The 22979-nt window shown below is 33.5% G+C and overlaps 2 protein-coding genes across 2 annotated transcripts in view; both read right to left on the reverse strand.

Annotated features, from left to right (window-relative positions):
- Nucleotides 1–2127: 2127 nt before the first annotated feature.
- On the reverse strand, nucleotides 2128–6000 carry LOC127850344 (uncharacterized). Its single transcript, XM_052383321.1, has 3 exons — nucleotides 5971–6000; nucleotides 5329–5456; nucleotides 2128–4621 (listed from the first exon to the last, which is right to left on the reverse strand). Exon 3 carries the CDS (start codon nucleotides 4352–4354, stop codon nucleotides 3449–3451), a length of 906 nt encoding a protein of 301 aa, XP_052239281.1. The 5' UTR covers nucleotides 4355–4621; nucleotides 5329–5456; nucleotides 5971–6000; the 3' UTR covers nucleotides 2128–3448.
- An 11601-nt stretch (nucleotides 6001–17601) lies between these two features.
- Nucleotides 17602–22979, reverse strand: part of LOC127850343 (kynurenine formamidase-like) — a 28533-nt gene continuing 23155 nt past the window's right edge. Inside the window, exons 10-12 of the mRNA XM_052383320.1 lie at nucleotides 19053–19188; nucleotides 18445–18549; nucleotides 17602–18008 (exon numbers count right to left, since the gene is read on the reverse strand). Of these exons, the coding sequence (XP_052239280.1) occupies nucleotides 17937–18008; nucleotides 18445–18549; nucleotides 19053–19188 (313 nt within the window). The 3' untranslated portion in view covers nucleotides 17602–17936. The remainder of the gene's footprint in view (nucleotides 18009–18444; nucleotides 18550–19052; nucleotides 19189–22979) is intronic.

Consider the following 22979-nt stretch of genomic DNA (forward strand, 5'->3'; position numbering starts at 1 on the left):
TAGATGATATTTTATTAACAATTTAGAAACATAGAAATTGGTTTTTTAAATGTAGCATACATTTATCCTGATTTGTTTCGTACTATCAAATATCATCATTTAAGCATGATAGTATGTTGTTTAAAAGAAGCCTTTTAGGGCTGTATTCTAAACATATACATCGATTTTACAAACAATGACAAAAGAGTAGTTATATACATGTATACACATTTACATAAATATGCCATATTACACCACTTTATCCTGCATTAAATGGTTTCTCTACATCGGCCTCTTCGGATATGTTTATAAATTTAGTTCAATTTTACTATTACAAAAAACAAGTAAAATAACCAATCGCAAAGAAACCTTTAAATACAAAAAAATAATATAGTTTAATCATTTAACTTGTATGAATTATATATCTATCACAGATGGTATTTTAACATATATAGAATTAACATTAAGAGTGCCATAGATATATATGCTTTACCGAAACGAAAATGTAAGACTGATATCATAGGCAACTGCTATCACTAACATCTGTACTTAACAATTTATAACCACTTTTCATATATTTGTCTTACCGAAAGAAACATGTAAGACAAATATTGTGGAAACTAGACTTATAATGACACGCTATAATATATTAATTGTAAGATCTTGAACTACATTATGATTTAACGAGTAAGACAGACATTATGGGTGTTTTTGTCATATCTATTCATACGATAGGACGCTTATATGGTGTGATATTAACATAAACAGCAGAATTAACTTTGCTTAAACAATTTCAGATTAGTTCACTACGATACTTTAAAGTTGTACAGAGCAACGCTATTATAGCCTGGTAAATATAATAATACAAAGGGTATTCAGGCAACATGTCTTATCTATTAATCGTAATAGAAAAATGCATGTAAATGTTATAATGTAATCGTATTTCACTACAATACATTACAGTTGTAAATAGCAACGCTATCATAGTCTGGTATACTTAACAATTAAAACGGCATAAAGGCCTCATATCATATTTATTATCCGTATTACAAAATGTATGTAACAGTAACCAACAAACATGTAAATATAGTTTGCGTATGGTTTCTGTAATATACCAAGGAACATATATAGCACATCAGACATATTAACAGTTTCAGCAGAAATACATTGAAAACATAAAATATATACAATTCAAGTACAAAGAGCACATGGAAAGCATGTATTTACAGTTTCACACGAAACACATTGTGCATGAATTTTACCATGTCAATTTCTATACATTACCTCATTTCTAATAATAAATGCTTTATGAATATAGGTTCCTAAGTTTCTAAGTATATTCTCATTTTCTGACTTTATAAGATCTACAAATTAAGCCATGCTAGGTCTAAACCAATATTTTCTGCCAATATATTTTTTCCTAATGTCAGTATACATTACACATTCCATAACAAAATGATATTCATCCTCAATTGTATTGCACCTTGCACATTTTCTATCACTTATTGGGGTACTCAAAGGTCTGGTCCATCGACCAGCCTCAATACGCAATCTATGCGATGAGACTCGAAAACGAGAAAACGATTGACAAAACTTACTAATATTAATAACTGTAAACAAACAACGCAATGTGATCTCATCTAATGGGAAAGTTTACGTTTTTGGTTGTGGAAAATAGTGTTTTAAAACCGTTATTCATTGTTCTGTGATGCAGTTGATGTTTAATGCGCTCATTGATTCTTCATTGGACGAATATTTATCATAGGGTCATAATCGTTTTAATGACGTTTCGGAATTACGCCTTTATTAAAATTGCCGAATCTATATTTCAAATACATGTGTACCTCTTAAAACACCACATGTAAAATAAGAATACCAATGCATTGCAACTTTAAATGACGTTGTACATAATGCAATACATAACTTTATATATTTTATTTTGATGAAGGCGGAATGCCGAAACGTCAATCACAGTAGAAGATTTAAGGATTTATTATTTTTAATATACCGTAGGTAAATAACAGTTAATATCTATCTTTTTTAATTAAAAAAAAACTGTTTATTCTGTATTCATGTTTTAACATTATACTTATTATGATAACGACATTGTACACATCCATCAGATTAAATCTTGCAACGAACACAAATCTATAGCAGATAAAAGCTGTTATGGTATATTGTTGGTCAACTGTCCGATGGTTGGTCGGTCGGATGGTCTGTCTGTCTGTTGGCCATTTCGTTGCCTTGCGATAATGTATAAAAATCATCTTTCACATTATGTTGCTAGAATACTTAATTAGCCGGTACATTACCCAAATATTTACTACTATTAACTTATTCTGACTGATTTCTAAAAGTGGTGAATTGAAATCATTTACAACAAATATAAGTTGGAGAGTGTGTGTGTATTGTTTATAAACATATCTTATTACAAAGCAGATGCTAATTATGATAGAAATTTTAAACCGATATTTATGGGCTTTTGCAAGGAATCAAACTATATCACATTTAAAAAGTAGTTCGTCTTTGTTCATAATCGATTAAGGTTGCAGTACAAATATTTTTCGGCAGGAAGCATTTTACCAAACGACAACTTTTGAGATATAGACATAGTAAGCGCGTTGGGATCGGATGCGTCACGTCAGGGCTAAACGCTCAACTAACATATTACGTTGGTCCTTTAATATAATTCATGCAAAACCCTCTTTAAAAAAACATAGTCTCAATAAGCGTAAAACAAATATGAACCTGACCGACTCTGTTTTTAAACCGATTCTAAAAGGTTTTATTTGTATTCCAGGTTTAGTTCGATCATTGTTGTTACATTATGTTATATTGATGAATAAATTATTGAGTTTGCAATAACTTTGCTAAATTCGATCATATCAACTAAATTTACTACACATAAACTAAAAATAACTCAATCAATAATGGTGAATATAAATTTAAAAGATGTATGGACGTTCATCATTACATATTCTTGTTGAGAAGGTAATATCTGTGTATCATACACAATATCAAAACAGTCTAGCCGACCTTTATACCACATTGTTGGAGATGTTTTGGGGAACGAAATACATTTTATGTTTGGCCTATTAGCAAGATCAGAGACGTAGTTATCTACTTCTCTGGCAAGATGGAAGAGAAATTGGTTTTTTGATTTTGCGAGATTGATTTTCAGGTGACTCTGAAAACAAAATTTGTTACGCTTGATGGACTTATAAGTTAAAATAGGATTTGAAGAAAGGGATATGCGTTATACAGTCCGTTTATTAGTTAATATAATTATATTTTGCTTATTCTTCGTATATATTGTAGTCAAAATTTGCAAATTAAAAAGTTATTAATTCATATATCTAATGGGGCAATTAAGAAATGCATATTGTTTTTTCTCGTTTCCTTTGAATACATTTTAACGGAGCTATATCAAATAATCACCAAACAAAGTATAAAACTTGATGTTCGCATGTTAAAAAAAGTTTGATAATTCTTTAATTCGACGATCGAACCAATTTTCAATTGCATTAAATGCTCGGTCGAATGATTTATTATTTGCCTGGAGGTCGTCCTTAAATTGATCGTATTTCCGGCCAGGGACTTCAAGTGGCTCAGCATCATATTGCTCGAAGTCACTCGAATTTACGACTTCTTTGTCTCGATTTGCACGTTGCCAGCCGTCTTGTAGTTTCATGTTAAGACTTTGATGAAAGCTTCGTCTGGATCGAGGTGTGGTTTCATTTTCCGAACTGTTTTCTTTTTTAAGCGATTCATCATCACGCGATGATGTTTCAACTGACATCCGATGGTCATTATTCGGCTGTGGTTCATCCTTTGCTTCGATAGCTTTACCCACTTCCTCAAATGAAGCTGTACTGAATCGTTTTCGCAAGTCTCCTGTACTTTTCCAAGTCTCAGTATTAAGACGTTCTCGACTCAACATCCCCGTTTCTGCTGCATTCGATTCAAACTTTTGGCGCAGGCGACGCACGTTCTGTTCGTTTTCATCTGTACTGGCTTTGATCGCCGTCTCAGTAGTGTCAGCTGGCTCAGGTATATTCATGTTTTTAGTTTCTTCTATTGTATTTGAACTTCCACTTAGCTGCCTTTTAATCTTGCTAATGTCAACATTTGCAAGGACCTGGTCTGCATATTTCATTGCCTCCTGAAACATTTGGTTAGTGAAATAGTCTTGTCCTATGCGAACTGTGTTGGCATCTATTGTACTTATAATATCGTCAATCATTACTTGAATCTTTTCGTTCTCCATTTCGTTGTCGATGTACATAACCCTGCTCTCGCACTTTTCTATTAGATCCAACAGTACCGTCACGTTGCCCGTTGGATTTTCTGCAGCATTGTTTATATATTCATTCATTTTCTCTTTTGATTTAATATGTGTGAACAAAATAAATGCAAATTTCCCAACACATTTTCCGAAGAACTCAAAGAAAAGATTCACCGTTTTGACCAGTTCATCAGTGAACCTATCTGGATACAAGACGAATATAATTGCGTTAAAGCCAGGTAGCGTCTGGTAAACAGCTTGTGTTAGACTCTTCCTTACAAACTCTTTTCCTTTAGATGTATCAGCAAATCCAGGACTATCTACAATTTCTATTCGACGCCCATTCCGTACAGCAACCTACAATACATATCAATCATATCTTTTCTTGCGATACCCATATTTGTACGTAGAAAACTCAGGTTAATGTTTGCGTGCAACAATTCCATAAATCTTTATCGGTTATATATATTAAAATAAAACTTTAAATATGTTATCAGGGTTTTGAAAAACATTCAATGACCAAGACATATAACTTTGCCCAGTATTTTAGCAAGAGTATTGTTTGCTTGAAAGTTAAAATTCCGGTTCAGGTTACCATGCAACATGTACATACCTTTATTACTAACACATATATTAAATTGAAACCTTACACATGGTTAAATATACGTTATGTCAGCTTTAAGACAACATATACTAGATAACAAGACAGATATCCAAATTAATTTATGCATTACTGACAGAAAATCTACTTTATCATCAACACGGAAAAATTGGACAGTCTTATGACAGCTTTATTTATATACATGCGGAATCGGGGAGTTCGCAGTACGAAAAACTCAAGCTGTTATTGACATCGTCTCTATGATTCAGAATACCGTATTTCGTTGCCTAATGGACATTTTTATATATGGACACCTAAGCACCCCAAGATCACATAACTTCTTTGAAATAAGGTAATAATATGAACATCGTCCTGTGTAAATAGTAAATATTAACTTGACAGTTATAATAATTGTGTAATGCATTGTGTACAAACTATTTATTTTTTTATATTTATAATGTACCGCTCGTTCGATTGCGCCTGTGACGGATCCAGGCGATAACTTAGACACGAAAGCCTTCTTGCCCAGAATGCTGTTTCCAGTGGCGCTTTTTCCATGTCCGGTCTGTCCCACCAAGAGTACGGTGATGTCTGCGTTACAGCAATAGTCCGCATCAAAAATAATAAGCAAGCACTTGTATCTTGTATTACACATATTGATTTCTTAGATGAATGTTCATACATTGCTATATTTAACAGTATCTGAGATTGATTTATGGTCGGGTGAGTAGCGTAGATATCAAGGAAACTGCAATCAAAATGGACATGAGAAATAATAAAGTATTGTTTTAAATAATAAAATGTCGGTTTTTAGACAACGTATAATGGGGCACAGTATCAGAGTGCAAGTTGATATCACTATTTAGAAAATAAAAAGAAGGCTTTCTATTCGGTACATCGGGAACAAACTTGAAATTGTTTATTTTGCCTCACACATACAAACCGTTCGATGTATAAGGAGTGCATGCACAGTTACCAATTATAAGCGAGTCAGTTATCACTCGATATTTATTTTTTGTATAATACGAAAACAGGAATGTTTCTTTTTAAGTGAGCATGACATGTACGTCTGTTATATACTATGACAAAATCGAGTTTTCCTTACCGTCTGTTTGACGTGCGGTCCACTCATCGCCCGCCTAAAACAAAGATGTGTTTGTCTTGATTTAAGCTGTAATTTGTTTTACAGTGTTTAGGTTATATCATGGCAGTCACTTGACCCATTCAAAGTTTCTGATTAAGCTGATTTACCTGTGCCTTGTGAATATACGTGTGCACAGAATAGTTGTACATGTAACAATTTGCATATTTTATGTGTGCAATAACTGTGATATCATTCGGGGTAGAACTAGCCCAAGCAAGCTGTAAATTACAAGCATATTGTATAAACTTGAAATGTTACATTGCCATCTATCGCGCGTTTCATTTTGTTTAAAAACGCTTGTATACAACATTTTACCCGTTACTGTTTCTTAATTTGGACTGAAAATGTTGTTCATTTGAAAAGTGTCTTTTTATAAGCAGTTGAATGACGTATTATTTATATAAATATATATGCCATATTGATAATTTTAGCTTTGATTAAATGCAACACATAATTTAGGTAATAAACATTATGGAAGAATTATGTCATAAGTTGTAAAGTTGTAAAGTTCATAAATAACATTTCACAAGTGTTCGTATTTACGATTGAAGATGACGACGTATCAATGTAAAGATTAGACGGATTATCATTCATGTAAAATTTCAAATTTATATCGCTCTGTGTTATCTTTCAAGTTAGTCAATAGTTATGTATACAGATGCAACGTTGCTTATCATGTACTAGGAGTGCGTTTCACTAACATAGCGTATATTTACGCAACTTAAGGTTTACGCACAGAATTAACGCCGAACGTAAATTATTGCGTACGCCGTTTCACTAAAATGTGCGCAAAATTTACGCTGCGCGTAAGTGTTGTTTAGCCTGTCAGGTGCGCGCGGACGCTTGAGAAAGTCATCGTCTGCAACAGTATCTACTGTAAACAATGGACGCGAAAACGAAGGTAAAAAAAGCGAATTGGTCCAAAAACGAGTTTGAGACGCTCGTTTGCGAGTACGAAAATAAATATGACGTGCTCGAGGGTGGTCTGTCTATTTCCCTCACTGGAATGGACAAACGGAAAGCATGGGAAAGCGTTATGGACGCGTAAGTGGTTTAAACTTTAACATGCAAAGCCCCAGATTATGGCAGATAAATTATATCGTCACAAACATTAAAGAAACAAAACACAATTTAGAAAATAATTTAGATATAAACTATTTAGTAACTGGTAATTGATCAATTTATTTGAAGCCCCTGTTTTGACATTAAACTGATACAAGGTACAATTTAAGCATGTAGTGTCATTGCTAAATTAAAGTTACTGTACAGTATTAAATCTGAATTTGAATAGATGTATGTATTCTTCATTATTTTTTTCATTTTTAGAGCTTATAACTGGTGCTGGTGGTAAAAGTATAACATGTTATGAATTTTTGCTAGACTGAAATTGCATTTTTAGTGTCAACAGCACCAGCTTAATAAGCCGAACTGTTGACGAATGCAAGAAGAAGGTTAGCGACCTGAAGGTGAAGGCCCGTAAAAAAGAAAGAGCCAGGGTGCAGTATGAGCGGGGCACGGGTGGAGGACCCCATTCAGAGGAATTAAAAATGTCACTGTCAAAATCAGTTACTCTTCACACAAAAATTCAACTAAAGGTCTATAAACTCGTACCATAAGAAGCAGATGATTCAATGCATTTCGTGCATGTTCTACGGTATATAATGTTAAGAATTATATTTTTTAGATAGAGAAACAAACAAGAATAAAATTCCAAACTAAATTGTGGAGATACCACATCAGCTTTTCGTTCACAACAATATGGCGTCCGTGTATTCAAGGGAAATAACAACGAAAACAGGTGTCGGTTATGTGGTACTAAATTGCACAAAAAAGGATTATAATATATAATATGGTATTCATGTTCGAAAAGACAAACAAACAACGTACACCGACCTTTGATCTGACGTTCAGTGAGTGACTCCTTTCACTCAAAGGCTCGCAGTCTGCACGAATTAACTCCTCGAGGTAAATAATACCCTCCGGCGACAGACGATACCTCTCAACGATTTGCTTTTCGCACAGATAGCTTAAGGTGTCGATTCGTGCTCGGAATATTCGAGGACGAATCTCGCGTACTGCGAACGATTCGGCAACGGCAGCCATGACACTTCCGGATTTACGCCAATTTTTCTGATTTACGCGAAGTACATATGTGACGTAAATGTACGCCAGAATTTACGCACAGCGTTAATTTACGCTGTTTAGTGAAACGCTTTTTTGAGAACAACATTTGCGTACGCAAATATTTACGGAAACTATTTGCGTACGCATCTTAGTGAAACGCACTCTAGATATGCAGTTACTCAAACCATGTTTAAATATATGTGATAAATTGTGTTCGATCTAACTGTAATTTATGAGTAGACATATATTTATTATTTATTGTTTGGCCTTGCGTTTGTTTTTCTAAGAGTTTTGAGTTAGTTCATTGGCCATTGTGCAACCATTGGCTTTTGGTTTTGGTTGAAATACAAATCTATCAGGAATAGCAAGATATTTGTTTTAACTAACCCGACCGATCTTAAAGTTTTGTGGCGGGCTTAAACGCTTTTTTTCTATGCAAGGTTGCGTTATCGAGCATTATCATTTCACTTAGATCAGTTTTTTGCAAAAATAACTGTTGCAAAAATAGGAAGATATATACATTTGTAGAAAGATTTTTTCCATTTAACATTCGTACAACGGTGAAAGCAAATAACTCTTGTTTTGGCCAAATTGGTCAAAAATGCTTTTATACAAAAATGAACAGGTTTATTTAAGATATAGTTTTGAGCATGTTTGAATATGTTTCACCGATTTATATTACTGAATATTTTCACACACGAACGAATATTTCATTAATATTTTAATCATCAGTATTAGCTGTAGTCAGTGAATATTTAGTACGGGCTTCAAGTCGTGTACGTTCATCAGTGTTGAATGGTCTAAGCAAACTTTACCATTTAGATATTTCATTGTGTTACATTGTGTACATAATAAGTCATTAATGGTATATTTTCGAGGGAAATACCTATATATCGTAACAATTATATACATATAAATGATAAATTGCTATAATTGTATAACAGTGTTACAGAAAAATATTGCATGCATGCCGAGTTGAATACTGAAAAACGTATAGGTGGATGTAATAAAGTTCACAATATCACATCTGTTATACAAGTATGTTAATTAGCAAGCATAATTTTATTTGGCAAAAGGTTTTTCATATATCCCAGATCTTTACAAATACATATTTGAAAATGAAAAAGAAAAATCATACAACACCTCTACTCCATCTGCAGCCATTTTGAAAGGCGCTCAGTAGATAATTGTAAAGCAATTTGTTTCATATTGGCCGTTCATCTCCCGAAGATAACGCGGTGTTATCGTTTACTTTCGTGAAACTCCGTTCTTGTGTAATATAGTGCGCCACGTGTTGGAGCAATTAACAATGATTTTGTTATGTATATGCATGCATAACTATAAGAAATAACACCTCAATACGTATGTGTAATCTCCCGCCGCAAAACGGATGGGGGATTATAGCAGTTCCCTTCATCCGCCCATCCGTTCGTCAGTCCGTCCGTCCATCAGTCCGTCAGTCCGTCCGTTCTATATCTACTACATTTTCATGAAATTCCCCACCCCCAAATGGTAATTTATCGATACGATGTGCCGAAGACATGAGTCAGTCATTCCGGTAATATTTTAAGGTCAAATGTTTGAGCCTCTTTATTTCGTTCCCGCGCTATGTCTTCTATACACGTTGAAGAATTTTCACGAAACTTTTCTCAAATGCATTGAGATGAAGGCATGAGTCAGTCATTTCTGTTTAAGGGCAAGGTCTTTCTTCGAGATTAAATGTTAAAACATCCATGCTGGTGTCCGCTTCTATATACACTTTAAATTTCAAGGTCATACTTGAAGTCCATATATTTTAGCCTCTTTTTTTTTCCCATATATCCTAAACACTTGAAAGGGTTTACATGAAGTTTCTTATAATGTTAATTTTATCAAGACGATGAGCAGAATGAATGAGTTATTCTAGCGAGCTCAAACTCAAGGGCATAATAGAAGGTAAAAAGTTTGAGCATCGATGTCCATGTCTGCTCCATATCTCCTATACCTTTTGTTTGAATTCCTTCATATTTCATACATAGGAATTATCGTATAATCAATTGGATGGCAGTTAACAACCTACCAAATGTTATAAACGCTAGGCGTTTGATATTATTGATCGGAGCACTATATAAAAGATACTGATATATAATGGAATACCCCAACTAAATGTGTCAATATCATATGCCGCTTCTATGCATGACATGCGAGGTGATCCACAAATCTGAAATCTCGCCATCCGTTGCTGTAAAAACTGGAGTAAAGCAATAATGTTTTCTTTCGTCCATGATCAATCATTTTGGTATTAACTAAGTAATACACATAACAACTAATGTACCTCTTGGCCTCCAGATGACAAATACCGGAATTTGCTGAAGATATTTTCCTCTTGTCTTAAAATTTACACCACATGAAATAACTGACCGCCGTCTCCAACAGGTTACACAATCAAAAGGAATAAACATCGATGCTTTAAAAAAAAAACAAGTATATGAGGATTATCGTAGCAACCAGTCGTCCTTCCAACATTCATTGCAACATAATATAATATGTAAGCAGCTTCAAATATTTAGGAGGCACCATCAGAATATCAACCGGAACAGAAGAATACATACGGTCTAGAATTGGGAATGACAGAAACTTTTTCCCAACCCTAAGGCCAATCTGGAGAAAAAAGAATACCCGTATTTACACCAAACTTTAGCTCTTAAATTCCAATCTGATCTGCAAAAAATAGAAAGAAACTGAAAGTATTTGGAAATACATGTCTGCCATTGATCCTCCAAGTCCTCTGGCAAGAGACAATATCCTATAACACCGAAACTGGCGATGGTTTTGACACATCCTCCGCAAGGAACCAACCAAGATTGTCCTTCAGCCCATTGATAGGAATCCACAAGACAAGAGGAAGCAATGAAGACATGTCTTGACATGGAGAAGAACGCTTCAAAAGGAGCTCAAATCCTTCTCCCTGCCAAAGGCAAGGGCTCGGGTTACGGTCAATATGGCGTCGAGTGATGGATGAACTATACCGTCATGGGTTGAAGATGACTTAGGAAGTATGTAATGTAAAATTTTTCAGTGGTTCTCTAAACACTTTGTTAAAAATGCTCCTGCGGTCAAGTAAATCATTAAGGCAAGTGTAGCGAAAAACAATTTTAAATTGAATGAATTAGTGTATTGAGACTTCATAAATATATAGCTTTCCTAAAAACCTCGCTTGGGATTCGGTATTGGTTTGGCACGGATACAGTCAATGTCGCGGTTAGTGAAAATTAATTACGCGTTTAGAAAAAACATGTTAATGTCATTTCCACTTTTCAGATAGAAAAATAACTTTTCTTCTCAGGAATGCTCATCGTTTTTTTCTCCTCTCGTGGTATATAATCTCTTTTTATGTTTGATATGACAATTCTTTCTCTGTATTAAATAGTGCATTAATAACGTGCATTAAATAAAATAGCGGAGGGCAAAAACGAGTTCCTGCCCGGATACCATAATTTCTCTGGAATTTTATTATTGCTTCCTATTTATTAAGTGTTAGTTGATATTCAAGTATTTACAATCATTCAAATTGCTTTATCAAACGAGCACTATGCTTTTCTCTCAAATGCAGCAGCCATACACATAGTAATATGCATGCAAAATGTTTTATTAATTTGTATTATTTATGAGTAATTAGAATAAGCCTTTATATTCTTATACGCACTGGTATATATACATTTGTATAAATAAGAGTAAATGGTAAACTAGATCGTCAAAATAGAAGTGTACACAAATTTCACACAGAAAAAGAAATAGTAAGACACAGTCATGGCAATGTATTATGAGGTCACATTACAAAGATACTACAGGTTTTTGATTACTTACAAAACTGAGTCACTTAACTTCAAATTACAAGTTTAGACACGCTAAGTCATCATTTATTATGTTTCCGTTAGAATGACACAAGCACTTATTCAAACTGAATTTATCATTTGTAGATTTAAAAATCGCTTAACGGCGAACAATTTTACCAAATAAGTCAACAATGAAGCCTTTACAAACAGCAACTTAATATCGTTTCACCATCAAAACATTTTTTTCATTTTGTCAAAGCAGTTGTTCAACCAACGTCCAAAGACTCCAAATGCAGGTTCGAAGAAACCTTTATCGTTGATGACTTTGTCATTAAATATATCGTACTTTCTACCGGGTACTTGATTGTCTTCATCTCCTTCCGTTTCTATGTCACTCGTCTCAGCAGATTGCGGTTCTATATATTCACGTTGAATACCGTCGTGTAGTGTCGCATGAAGATTTTAATGAAACCCTCCTGAACAGTAATTTTCAAGTGAAGGTTTGGTTGTATATCCAGAAATATGCATTTGTTGAAGAGCGCTTTCATTTTGTGCTACTGTACGGAATGCAAACTTTTCGACATGTTCTTGTTGCGTTGCATTTGCAAACTGATGAGCATGCCCATTGTCTTCAAGTTCTTCCGTGCCTATGTCACTAGCCTTAGTAGATTGCCGTTCGACATTTGAACGCTGCGCGCCGTCTTGCAGTTTCTTATTTAGATTTTGAATAAACTCTGGTTTGAAGTTATTTAGAAGTGCAGGTTTGGTTTTATTTCCAGAAACATGCATCTGTTCAGAAGCTCTATTATTTTGTGCTGCTAGATCGACTGCATACCCTTTGACATGTTCTTGCTGTGTTATATTTGCAAATTGATGTGCATGGGCAATCTGAATGCGGGAACTCTTTGTTTCTATTAACGCAGGATCGAATTGTTTTTTCAGGTCCAGGACACTCTGTCGTTCAACGCATTTTCTTTTGGATAATTCATGTTTATTTTCTACCGTTTCGAATCTTTCTCGCAACTGTGACACTCTCTCTTTTCTCTTCGAAATGACTACATTATTCTTATAGGTCTCAGGTTTGTTTTTATCTGAAATAGTTTTACTTCTCATTTCTACTATGTCATTTTCAGTATTACTCTCACGTGGTTTTGCTTGATAAGTCTCTTCAATGTACCTGTCTGCATAGTTTGTTGCTTCTTTGAACATGGCATTAGTAAAATATTCCTGTCCATGCCTCACTTTGTTCGCATCAATAGTACGAATGATTTCATTCGCCATGATTGCTTCCTGTACTTCGTTTCGTCGTTGTCGATGTACATAACTTTGCGTCCACACCTTTCTATTTAGTCCAATAGGACTTGCACATTATCCGTTGGAGTTTCATAAGCATTTTTAATGTATTCGTTCATATCTTCCTTTGATTTAGTGTGTGTGTGAACAGAATGAAGGCAAATATCCCAACATCTTCTCCAAAGAACTTTAAGAAAAGATTCACGGCTTCAACCAGTTCATCAGTGAACCTATCTGGACACAAGACAAAAACAATTGCGTTAAAGCCAGGAAGCGTTTGGTAAACAGCTTGCAACAAGCTTTTCTGTACAAATTCTTTGCCTTTTGATGTATCAGCAAAACCAGGGCTGTCTACAATTTCAATGCGACGCCGATTTCTAAGAGCGACCTAAAATTGTGAACCAGTTAAGTAACGGTGTATCGACTTGTTTATAACTCCTTGTTCTGTGGAGATAAGCAAAATCAAGAAAACTATGAAATCAATTGTTATTACATTTGTTTTGTTCAGATATTATTTTGAAATTCACAAGTAAATCTATTCATATAACTAATATGAATCATGTATCTGACTTAATATTGCTAGAAAAGGACAATCGTTTCAGCTGTTTTAAACTTGTCATTTAAAATCAATCAACTTGGTTTTAATACGCACATGTACTTACACTAAACATGGACTCGTTCAGTTTATTGAAGAAACAAATCTGTTAGAATTACATTTATTTATAAAAAAACACAGAGCATTTTAACAATGCTTCATTGTTTTATTAAATAGTCTGAAATAAGTTAAAGGTGAATCAAAAGTACTATTTCTCAAGCGTGATGAGCCAGTGATAAAGACGATTCATTTTTTAAATTTATAATTAAGATTGCCTTGCTTTTTATTGTAAATTATATATACAGTTTGAAAAAATAACCCTCGTATAGGTATTATATATACACAAGATATGAAACGCACTATATGACTATTGCTGAAAGATTGTGGAACACTGGACGTGACCTTTTTCATCGAAAACACACATGTTCCCATGCAGTTGGCGACAAAATCCAACTTGATTCGTTAAAAGACAGTAAAAGCAACGAAATTACACTACTAACCGATCTCATGCTCGGCTAATAACTTTAATATTCAATTAAATTCGACTTTCTCGCTACATGTCTGTGTATTGTTGTCATATTTTGTCGATCGAATACTCGGTTCTAAAACGCCATATCATTGGCCAACACAATGAGAACAACCAACCAGATTTTATAAAATTAAAATGGTGTACATGTGTAGATGAAACACCGAGTAACTTTTGCGAGAAAGTCAAATGTATATATATATAATACCTATACGAGGGTTATTTTTTCAAACTGTGTATTTTGTCAATATTCGTTGTTGAAAAGTCAAACCATACACAATATGTGTACATTAAACAATCTGGAACCCCTGGGGTAAGCTCGGGGGGGGGGGGGGGGTAGGGTCCCGGGAGGGGGGCAAATTTATGATACTCTAATTTAAAAAAATATTTTGTAAAAAGTTAGATTTTTATATTTCATATGTCGGGCAAATATTAGTACAATTCTGCTTAAAAAAATGAAATGTTATCTTATTATTTGAGTAAAACATGATTATTTTCTTCATAAAATCATGCATGATCCAGAGAGCAACAGTCATTTTTTTGTAATGTAATACAGCGTTTAAATTTGATTATGGATATTTGTTATTAAAGCAGTTTGTGTTTTAGGTGAACAGATACTCCATGTATCACCAGGGAAAGGACCTGACTACTTGTACAGATGTATCTTGGGTGAAAGAAGTGATGATCACTTGGGCAACAGATTTTTCATCTGCTTGTATGAACTTATGATTTGCATATAGTGACTGTTATAATTCTTACCACTTTAAAGGATTCTTTGTAACTTCGGTTTTACTAAAACATATGCATCGGAACACACCGAAAGTACAAATATTAACACTATTTTTAGTTTGAATGTCAAGTTAATTTTAATAAGAAGTTTTAATTAAGAATTTTGATGTGTAGGGAATCCATTTAAGACAAAGATTTCATAACATATCTAAATAAATCAAGAAACGTGTACATGCTAAAGTTTGGTGTATCCTGATGATTACCAGCCATAAGAGTTTCAATCATGACTGTCAGTTTTGTGTTATTCCAAATTATTTTACGATACATTAGTCGGATTACATTTTTGCACTGAAACTTTATGTTCAATTTTTATTTACAGAAATGTTGATGTGGAGTCAGTCAAAGAATTTGCTGTAACCGTGTACGTCTTTTCACTATGTGGACATAAAGCGCTACAGCTTGTTGGAGATTAAGATCACATGTACTGTTTAAATGGAGAACATCTGCAAATATTTATTCTAAGAATGGAAAATTCAATTTTTACCTGAAATATAAATTAGAAAACATTTTTATGTACATGCTGGAATTCAATTTGAAGTGTAAAATAATTGAGAATAATTAATTGTAAAAATAAACACAGTTTTATTATAGTAATAATTGTATTAACTTAAGAGAAATCAGTATGCATGCCAAATATCAAGTTGCTATCTTCAATATTGCAAAAGTTATGGCAAATGTTAGTTTTACGCAAACAAACAAACCAACAGACAGGGCAAAAACAATATGTCCCCCACTATAGTGGTGGGGGACATAAAAACTATTCTAGAGGCCACATTCAATGCTCAATCTTTATGAAATTTGTCAGAATGTTTTTCTTTACAATAGCTAGGTCAATTTCAATTCTAGTTAACACACGTTCGAATTTGGTCACGAAGTCAAACCTTAGAAATACCTTGTTAACACTGATGTAAAAACATGTATGACTTGATCTGGACAATCCTGGTCAGAATGTTAAACTTGACAACATCTTGGCTAAGTTTGAATACGGATCAAGTGCATTCAAAAACTAGGTCACATAGTCAAATCTTAGAAATACCTTGTTACAGGTCTACACAAAAATTAATAACTCTATCTTGATGAAACATGGTTAGTATAATTATCTTGCCATTTTATAAGCGGAGTTTGAGCTGAGTTGAATTCGTCTAAAAAAGGTTTCTAGGTCAAATCTGGGGAAAACCTTGTTCAACTCTAGATGCCACATTTATGATTCAATCTTGATGAAACTTGGTCAGAATGTTTATTTTGGCATAACCTCAGCTGTATTCAAATCTGAGTCACATGAATTATAATCTAGGTCATTAGGTCAAATCTTAAGAAAACCGTCTTTCCACTTAAGGGTAAACGTTTATGACTCAAGCTGGATGTAACTTAGTCAGATTGTTATTTTGGCAATATCTACATAAGTTTAAATCTGGGTCAAATTTGCATGAAAAGTAGATCACCAGGTGGATCTTACAGTTTATTGTTTCCATTCCAGGGCCACGTATAGGACCCAATCTTAATGAAACTTGGTCAGAATGTTTTTCTTGACAATATGAAGGCCATGTTTGAATCTGGGGGAAGTGTGATCATAAACTTGATCACTTGGTAAAGTCTTCATTATTTGGTGTATACGACCTTAGGTGAGCGTTTTTTTGCCCATCATGGCTATCTTGTAAGTTGTTTGTTCCTTTGATTTCAGGTGAGTGCATTAGGCTCCATTGTCCAATTGTTTAAAGTATTTAAAATTGCTGATGTAAAAAGTGAGCCTGTTTGTATTAATCTAACTATTCTGATATAATCAATGTTTATTAATTTATGAAGGGGAATATTTAGGTAAGATTGAGGATTTCATCCACAAATCTTGTAAAGTTGTGCATAAGCTGCATTGAACATAATTGGCATGAAAGATGTGTCGATTTTTACATTTAAGATCATCTGAGCATGAAGTGGATGTTACATGGATCTCCACAACTTTGGAAAAACCCATACTGTCTGTAGGTAATAACAACGCTAGCTTATTGTATCCACCAATGAAAGTTCTATTTCAATAATAACAGTTGATACCGTATGTGGTTCTGAAAGGGTTAAATATGTCAGCTTCAAACCCACGTCAGTGTTTTTTCCAAAATCTAACCCATAACAGAGTAAGTCTATTGTGATAAGCCTATGGCCAGCAACCGTTGTTGTGCCTTGCGCCATGTTTATTTTTAGCTTGTTAAAACTAGAATCAGCCTTTTTCATCCAAGCTTGATGAAACCTGACCCCAATGTTTACCTTGGTCATGTGTGTCTAAAAACTTGATAAACCAGGTGAAATTTTGGCAAAAACGTTGTTGCCACTCTAGAAGCCACCTTCATGACCTAATCTTGACCATATGTAGGCCAAATTCAAATCTGGGTAACATGTGTCGAAAAACAGTTTACCACAGCAAATGTTAGAAAAACCATATAAACACTCTAGAAGTCACATTTAGTTCACATTTATATTTAAAATTGTATTAATTTGTATCATGGCAATATAATGGCTATGTGTGTGTGAGGGTAAAGTGGGTACACAAACTAGGTCACCAGGAAAAGTCTTTGACAATGGGTCACATCTTGTAACCAGGTGACAGCTTGTTTTATACATAAATTGTATTAAGAAGGAAAATACAACTTTAATTTTTGTCTTATCTGAGAATAATAACATCATATTGTTATCAATGCAAATGAATAATCAGCAAGCAGTTTCATCCAGTTAAAGACTAGACATTCAGTTTTTGGCCATTCTGCACAGCATGCGATGTTGTTTGGCACTTCATTTGTCAGGAGATATCAGCTTGTCTCATCTTATCCATTATTATGTCAATGTTCAGTCCCATCAGCTTAAGGGTTTCCTGTAATTCAAACAAAATACCAAACGAGCTTTGTAAAAATTGGGCTTCATGCATGTGCGTAAGGTGTCGTCTCAGATTAGCCTATGCAGTCGTCACAGGCTTTATGCATGTGCGTAAGGTGTCGTCTCAGATTTGCCTGTGCAGTCCTCACAGGCTTATCAGGGACAAAACTTTCTGCTTTTTTTTGTATTTTTTGTTTTCACGAAAGTCTCTTCCTTTAAATCTCTAGTCTTTAAAAGTGTAAAATTCAGTTTAGGTAGAGAGTGTTGTAACTGATTAGCCTCTGCTGACTGCATTTAGCCCCGTTTTTCCTCAGCGAGGCTCATATTAACAGGTTTCATTTTTTTAGTTTCATCTTAGGGGAACATGTTATGTAAAAAAAAAATACAATAAGTGTGAATTCTGGTAAAAATGTGAAATAAATCCAAAAATATACCTTCGTTAAAATGTAACCCTCCTGCTCCAGGTTTTCTATGACATTGAAATGGTCGCAATCAGGAACAAGCAACATGGTGGAATGCAAGTTGTTTTGTATAAGGCTCTGAAATTAAGTATTGATCATTTACTTAAAAGCAAACATACACATAAGCAAGGTTAATTACTGAAAGTAACTATATGTTTAACAACCCTCAAATGTATTCCTTTTTCTTACTGAAATACTGAGGGGTTTTTTGGTATAAAATCCAAAAACCACATCTGGAAATATGATATCCATTTCTGTATTAAAAGGCTGGAAAAAACTGACTTTTTAATGCAGTCATTTAATGTACATAATGTCATGTAAATATTCGCTTAGTTTAATAAAATATTATGCTTCTGTTTTCAATTTTACATTTTGACTTTTTTTTTCATCATGAGAAGGTATATGGAATATGTCATGGCTGTGGTGTTCCGATGAATTGTACTGGACAAGTTAATCGTGTGAGATTGTATTCGATGTGCCCTGTGGGCTCTTGAAATATGACGTCATACAATTATCGGGTTAAATAAAACAAATTCAAACATCACAGTAATGTAATATTCCGTATGTATCAATCTTTATACCGTATTAAACTCAACGCTCTGTCTTTGAAACTCTGGTGGATCGTGTGCTGCGAAGGCGACAATTATTCTTCGACTGCTACTCAATTCTGCCAACGCTCGAAGATGGGAGTTAGGACTACTCAGAAGAGTCTCCTCTCTATGCAATAAAATTGCATGCCAGAAACATTGAAAAATGTGCTGCCCAAGAGATTGTTCATGATAAACAAATCCATTGAAAATAGTTATCATATTTCAATTTTTTAGGTAATTTGTGTAGTCATTTGTTTTCAGAATATCAGAGTTCTCAATATTTAAGTAAAATTGTGTTGAATTTTATTTTATCAATGGAGTTGTCACCACATGCTCTACAGTTCTGTGTTGTCTAAAATAATATTATATAGGTCAGAAAGAAATATGCAATATTAACCTTATTTGTTTCATGATGCAACATTTGGGCACACACCCACTGAAAATATTTTTGTTACATACATAGACACTTCATTAAAAAAAAGGCCATTACGGCTGTCTAAACTTTCGATTTTCGTGTTTTTAGACTGCCATAGAGTGGCGTCTCTTAATACATACTAAACAGTTTAAAATTATATAGTTTTGCTTGGTAAACCGTAGCGGCAATTTAGCGTGCACTAGGTTGCCACAATGTACGGGAACTTTTTATGAATGAAATAAAATTATGAACACATGCATACACACACGAACATAATAAGTACACTATGATTAATACAATTATTAAAACTCCACATATGACTAAAAGGAAATAATTAAGTATTTTGTTTCTTTCAGTTGTTTGCATTAAATATTATCTTGAAATAGTGATTTATGATTATATTTACTGACTTGTATATGCTATTTTTATTTTTATTCAGTTCATTTTAGATGTCGAAAGGATACCCTAAAATGTTCACTTTAGTGAATATAGTCGTTTATTATTTTTCTCTTACTCTTGTGATTATTTTTCTTATTTCTTCGTTTCTATGGAATATTCATCTTTTTGTTTCCATAATTTGTGTTTTCTTTTTTTCGTTGTTTGTATGTATGGATATCTTATCTCTTATAATAGAAAGCAACTGGACTTTAAAAAAAAAATAAAGATCAACCGGACAAGCACACACACATTATCATTTACAACACCCTTCACCATTTTAAATGATTAAATTATGTACTTTAAATGTAAAAGGGCTAAACAATAAAGATAAACGCATAAAAATCTTCAAATGGTTAGACGAAAAAAAAAATAGTATATGCCTAATACAGGAAAGTCACTTGACACATACTTTAGCACAAACCTTAAAAGATGAATGGGACGGAGAAATCTATCTCAGTGGACAACATACTAATAAACAAGGCATTGCCTTTCTGATAAAAAGTAACATAGGGATCACAGTTGATAACCTTAACGAAATAATAATTGGCAGACTATTAAGTATAGATATAAAAATACATGAAACACAAATAACATTAATCAACGTTTACGGTCCTAACATAGATGACTCCACATTTTACGAAACATTACAATCCATTATAATTAATAACCAAGATAAAAATATTATAATCGGTGGTGATTTCAATACTGTCCTGAACCCAGTATTAGATAAAAAGAATGGAAACCTTTATACTCATCCTAAAAATAGAAATATTTTAAATAACATAATTGAAAACTACAATATGATAGATATCTGGCGTACAGTACACCCAAACGAAAGCAAATTCACCTGGCACTCAAACACAAAACCAACAATATTTTGTAGACTAGACTATTTTTAATATCTGAATCTCTTTGCAACATTATTGACACATGTAACATAAAACCAGGATTTATGACTGATCACTCTCTAGTTGAACTTAAACTGCATAATATACAACCTGAAAGAGGCCCAGGATACTTTAAAATTAACAACAGCATCTTATTGGATACACAATATCAAACACAAATAAAACAGGAAATATTAAATACAGTTCAAAATAATAAAGTTGCAAACCCAAACACCTTATGGGAAGTAATTAAAGGAAATATACGTAACACAACAATTAGATACACATCATTTAAACAAAAAGAAACACACAAACTTGAAACTGAAACCATCAAAACCATTGAAACACTTGAAAAACAATTGCATCAAACAAACACAAATGATACCACCGACATTGAAAATGAAATAACATTTAAAAAACAAATATTAGATGGAATCTATCATACACGTCTCAATGGAATAATACTAAGAGCGCGTGCACAGCATGTTGAACACAATGAAAAAAATACAAAATACTTCGCAAACATTGAAAAACGTAGAAGTGAACAAAAAACTATACACAAATTAGTAGTCAATGGCAAAGATATAACAAACATGACTCAAATACTAGAAGAACAACGTTTATTTTTCGAAACCCTCTATAAACGAAAACATGTTGAAAATAACACCTTTTTTAAAAATACACATCATGCTTTAAACGAAGAGGAAAAACAACTGTGCGACGGATTGCTTAATGAATATGAATGTGGATTAGCCCTAAAAGATATGCAAAATAACAAAAGCCCAGGATCTGATGGCATCACAATCGAATTTTATAAAATATTCTGGAATGATATAAAAACACATCTAATTAATTCACTAAACTATTCATTTAACAACGAAAACTTAACTACGCTACAAAAACAAGGTATTATATCACTTATTCCAAAACCTGGAAAAAACTTAGAATCCTTATCAAACTGGCGCCCGATTAGTTTACTAAACAATGATTATAAAATTGCAACTAAAAGTATAGCAAACAGAATAAAAAAAGTATTACCAGCAATCATTTCAAGATCTCAATCTGGTTTCATAAAGGGACGTTACATTGGTGAAAACGTTCGTCTTATCCAAGAATGCATAAACTATTTCAACAATTCAAATAATCCTGGTCTAATATTCTTTGCAGACTTCGAAAAGGCATTCGATTCGCTTGATCATTCATTTATGTTCTCTTGCTTAGAAAATATGAACTTTGGTGAAAGTCTCATTCAATGGGTCAAACTATTCTATACCGATATTAACAGTTTAATCATTAACAATGGCTTCTCTTCAAACAGTTTTAACATCGAACGAGGGGTTCGACAAGGATGTCCACTCTCATCATCGCTATTTATTATCTGCATCGAGTATCTATCACATCACATCCAATCAAATAAACACATAAAAGGCATATCACTAGAACCTGACGAAGAAATCAAACAGTCCCTATTTGCTGACGATGCAACTTATTTTTTAAACGACAATTACGATTCTTTCCATAACCTAATAGAATCGCTAACCCTTTACGGAATGACATCGGGTCTGAAATTAAACAAAAGTAAATGTACTGTGCTACGAGCAGGAAAATTAAAACAAAGTAATGTCCTATATAAAAAAGAAATGAAATTTAATTGGACATCCGATGAAGCCACAACGTTAGGAATTACTTTCACAAATAATGAAAAAGATACAGTTCTTAAAAACATACTACCTAAATTACAGAATTTTAAAAACTGCTTAAAATCATGGCATCACCGTAAACTTACACTTATCGGAAAAAAACACAGTATTGAAAACGTTTGCACTTCCTAAATTAATTTATGTATTAACAGTCCTCCCAAATCCACCAAATGATATATTAACGATATAAAATCAGCAATATTTAATTTCATATGGGACGGTAAGCCTGATAAAATAAAACGAACTCAGTTAATTCAATCTGTAGAAAATGGAGGTATCCAATTAACGAACATTGACTCATTCTTGAATGCAATCAAATGCAGCTGGGTTAAAAGATACCTAGACAATGCCAATACAAGTAAATGGAAATTATTCTATCAGAAAATCCTAAAAAAATATGGTGACTCCTTACTCTTTGAATGTAACACCAGCAAATCTATCTTACATGAAATTGCAAACGAAAACATATTTCTGTCTG

This window comes from Dreissena polymorpha, chromosome 11, assembly GCF_020536995.1.
Source record: "Dreissena polymorpha isolate Duluth1 chromosome 11, UMN_Dpol_1.0, whole genome shotgun sequence".
Taxonomy (NCBI): Eukaryota; Metazoa; Mollusca; class Bivalvia; order Myida; family Dreissenidae; genus Dreissena; species Dreissena polymorpha.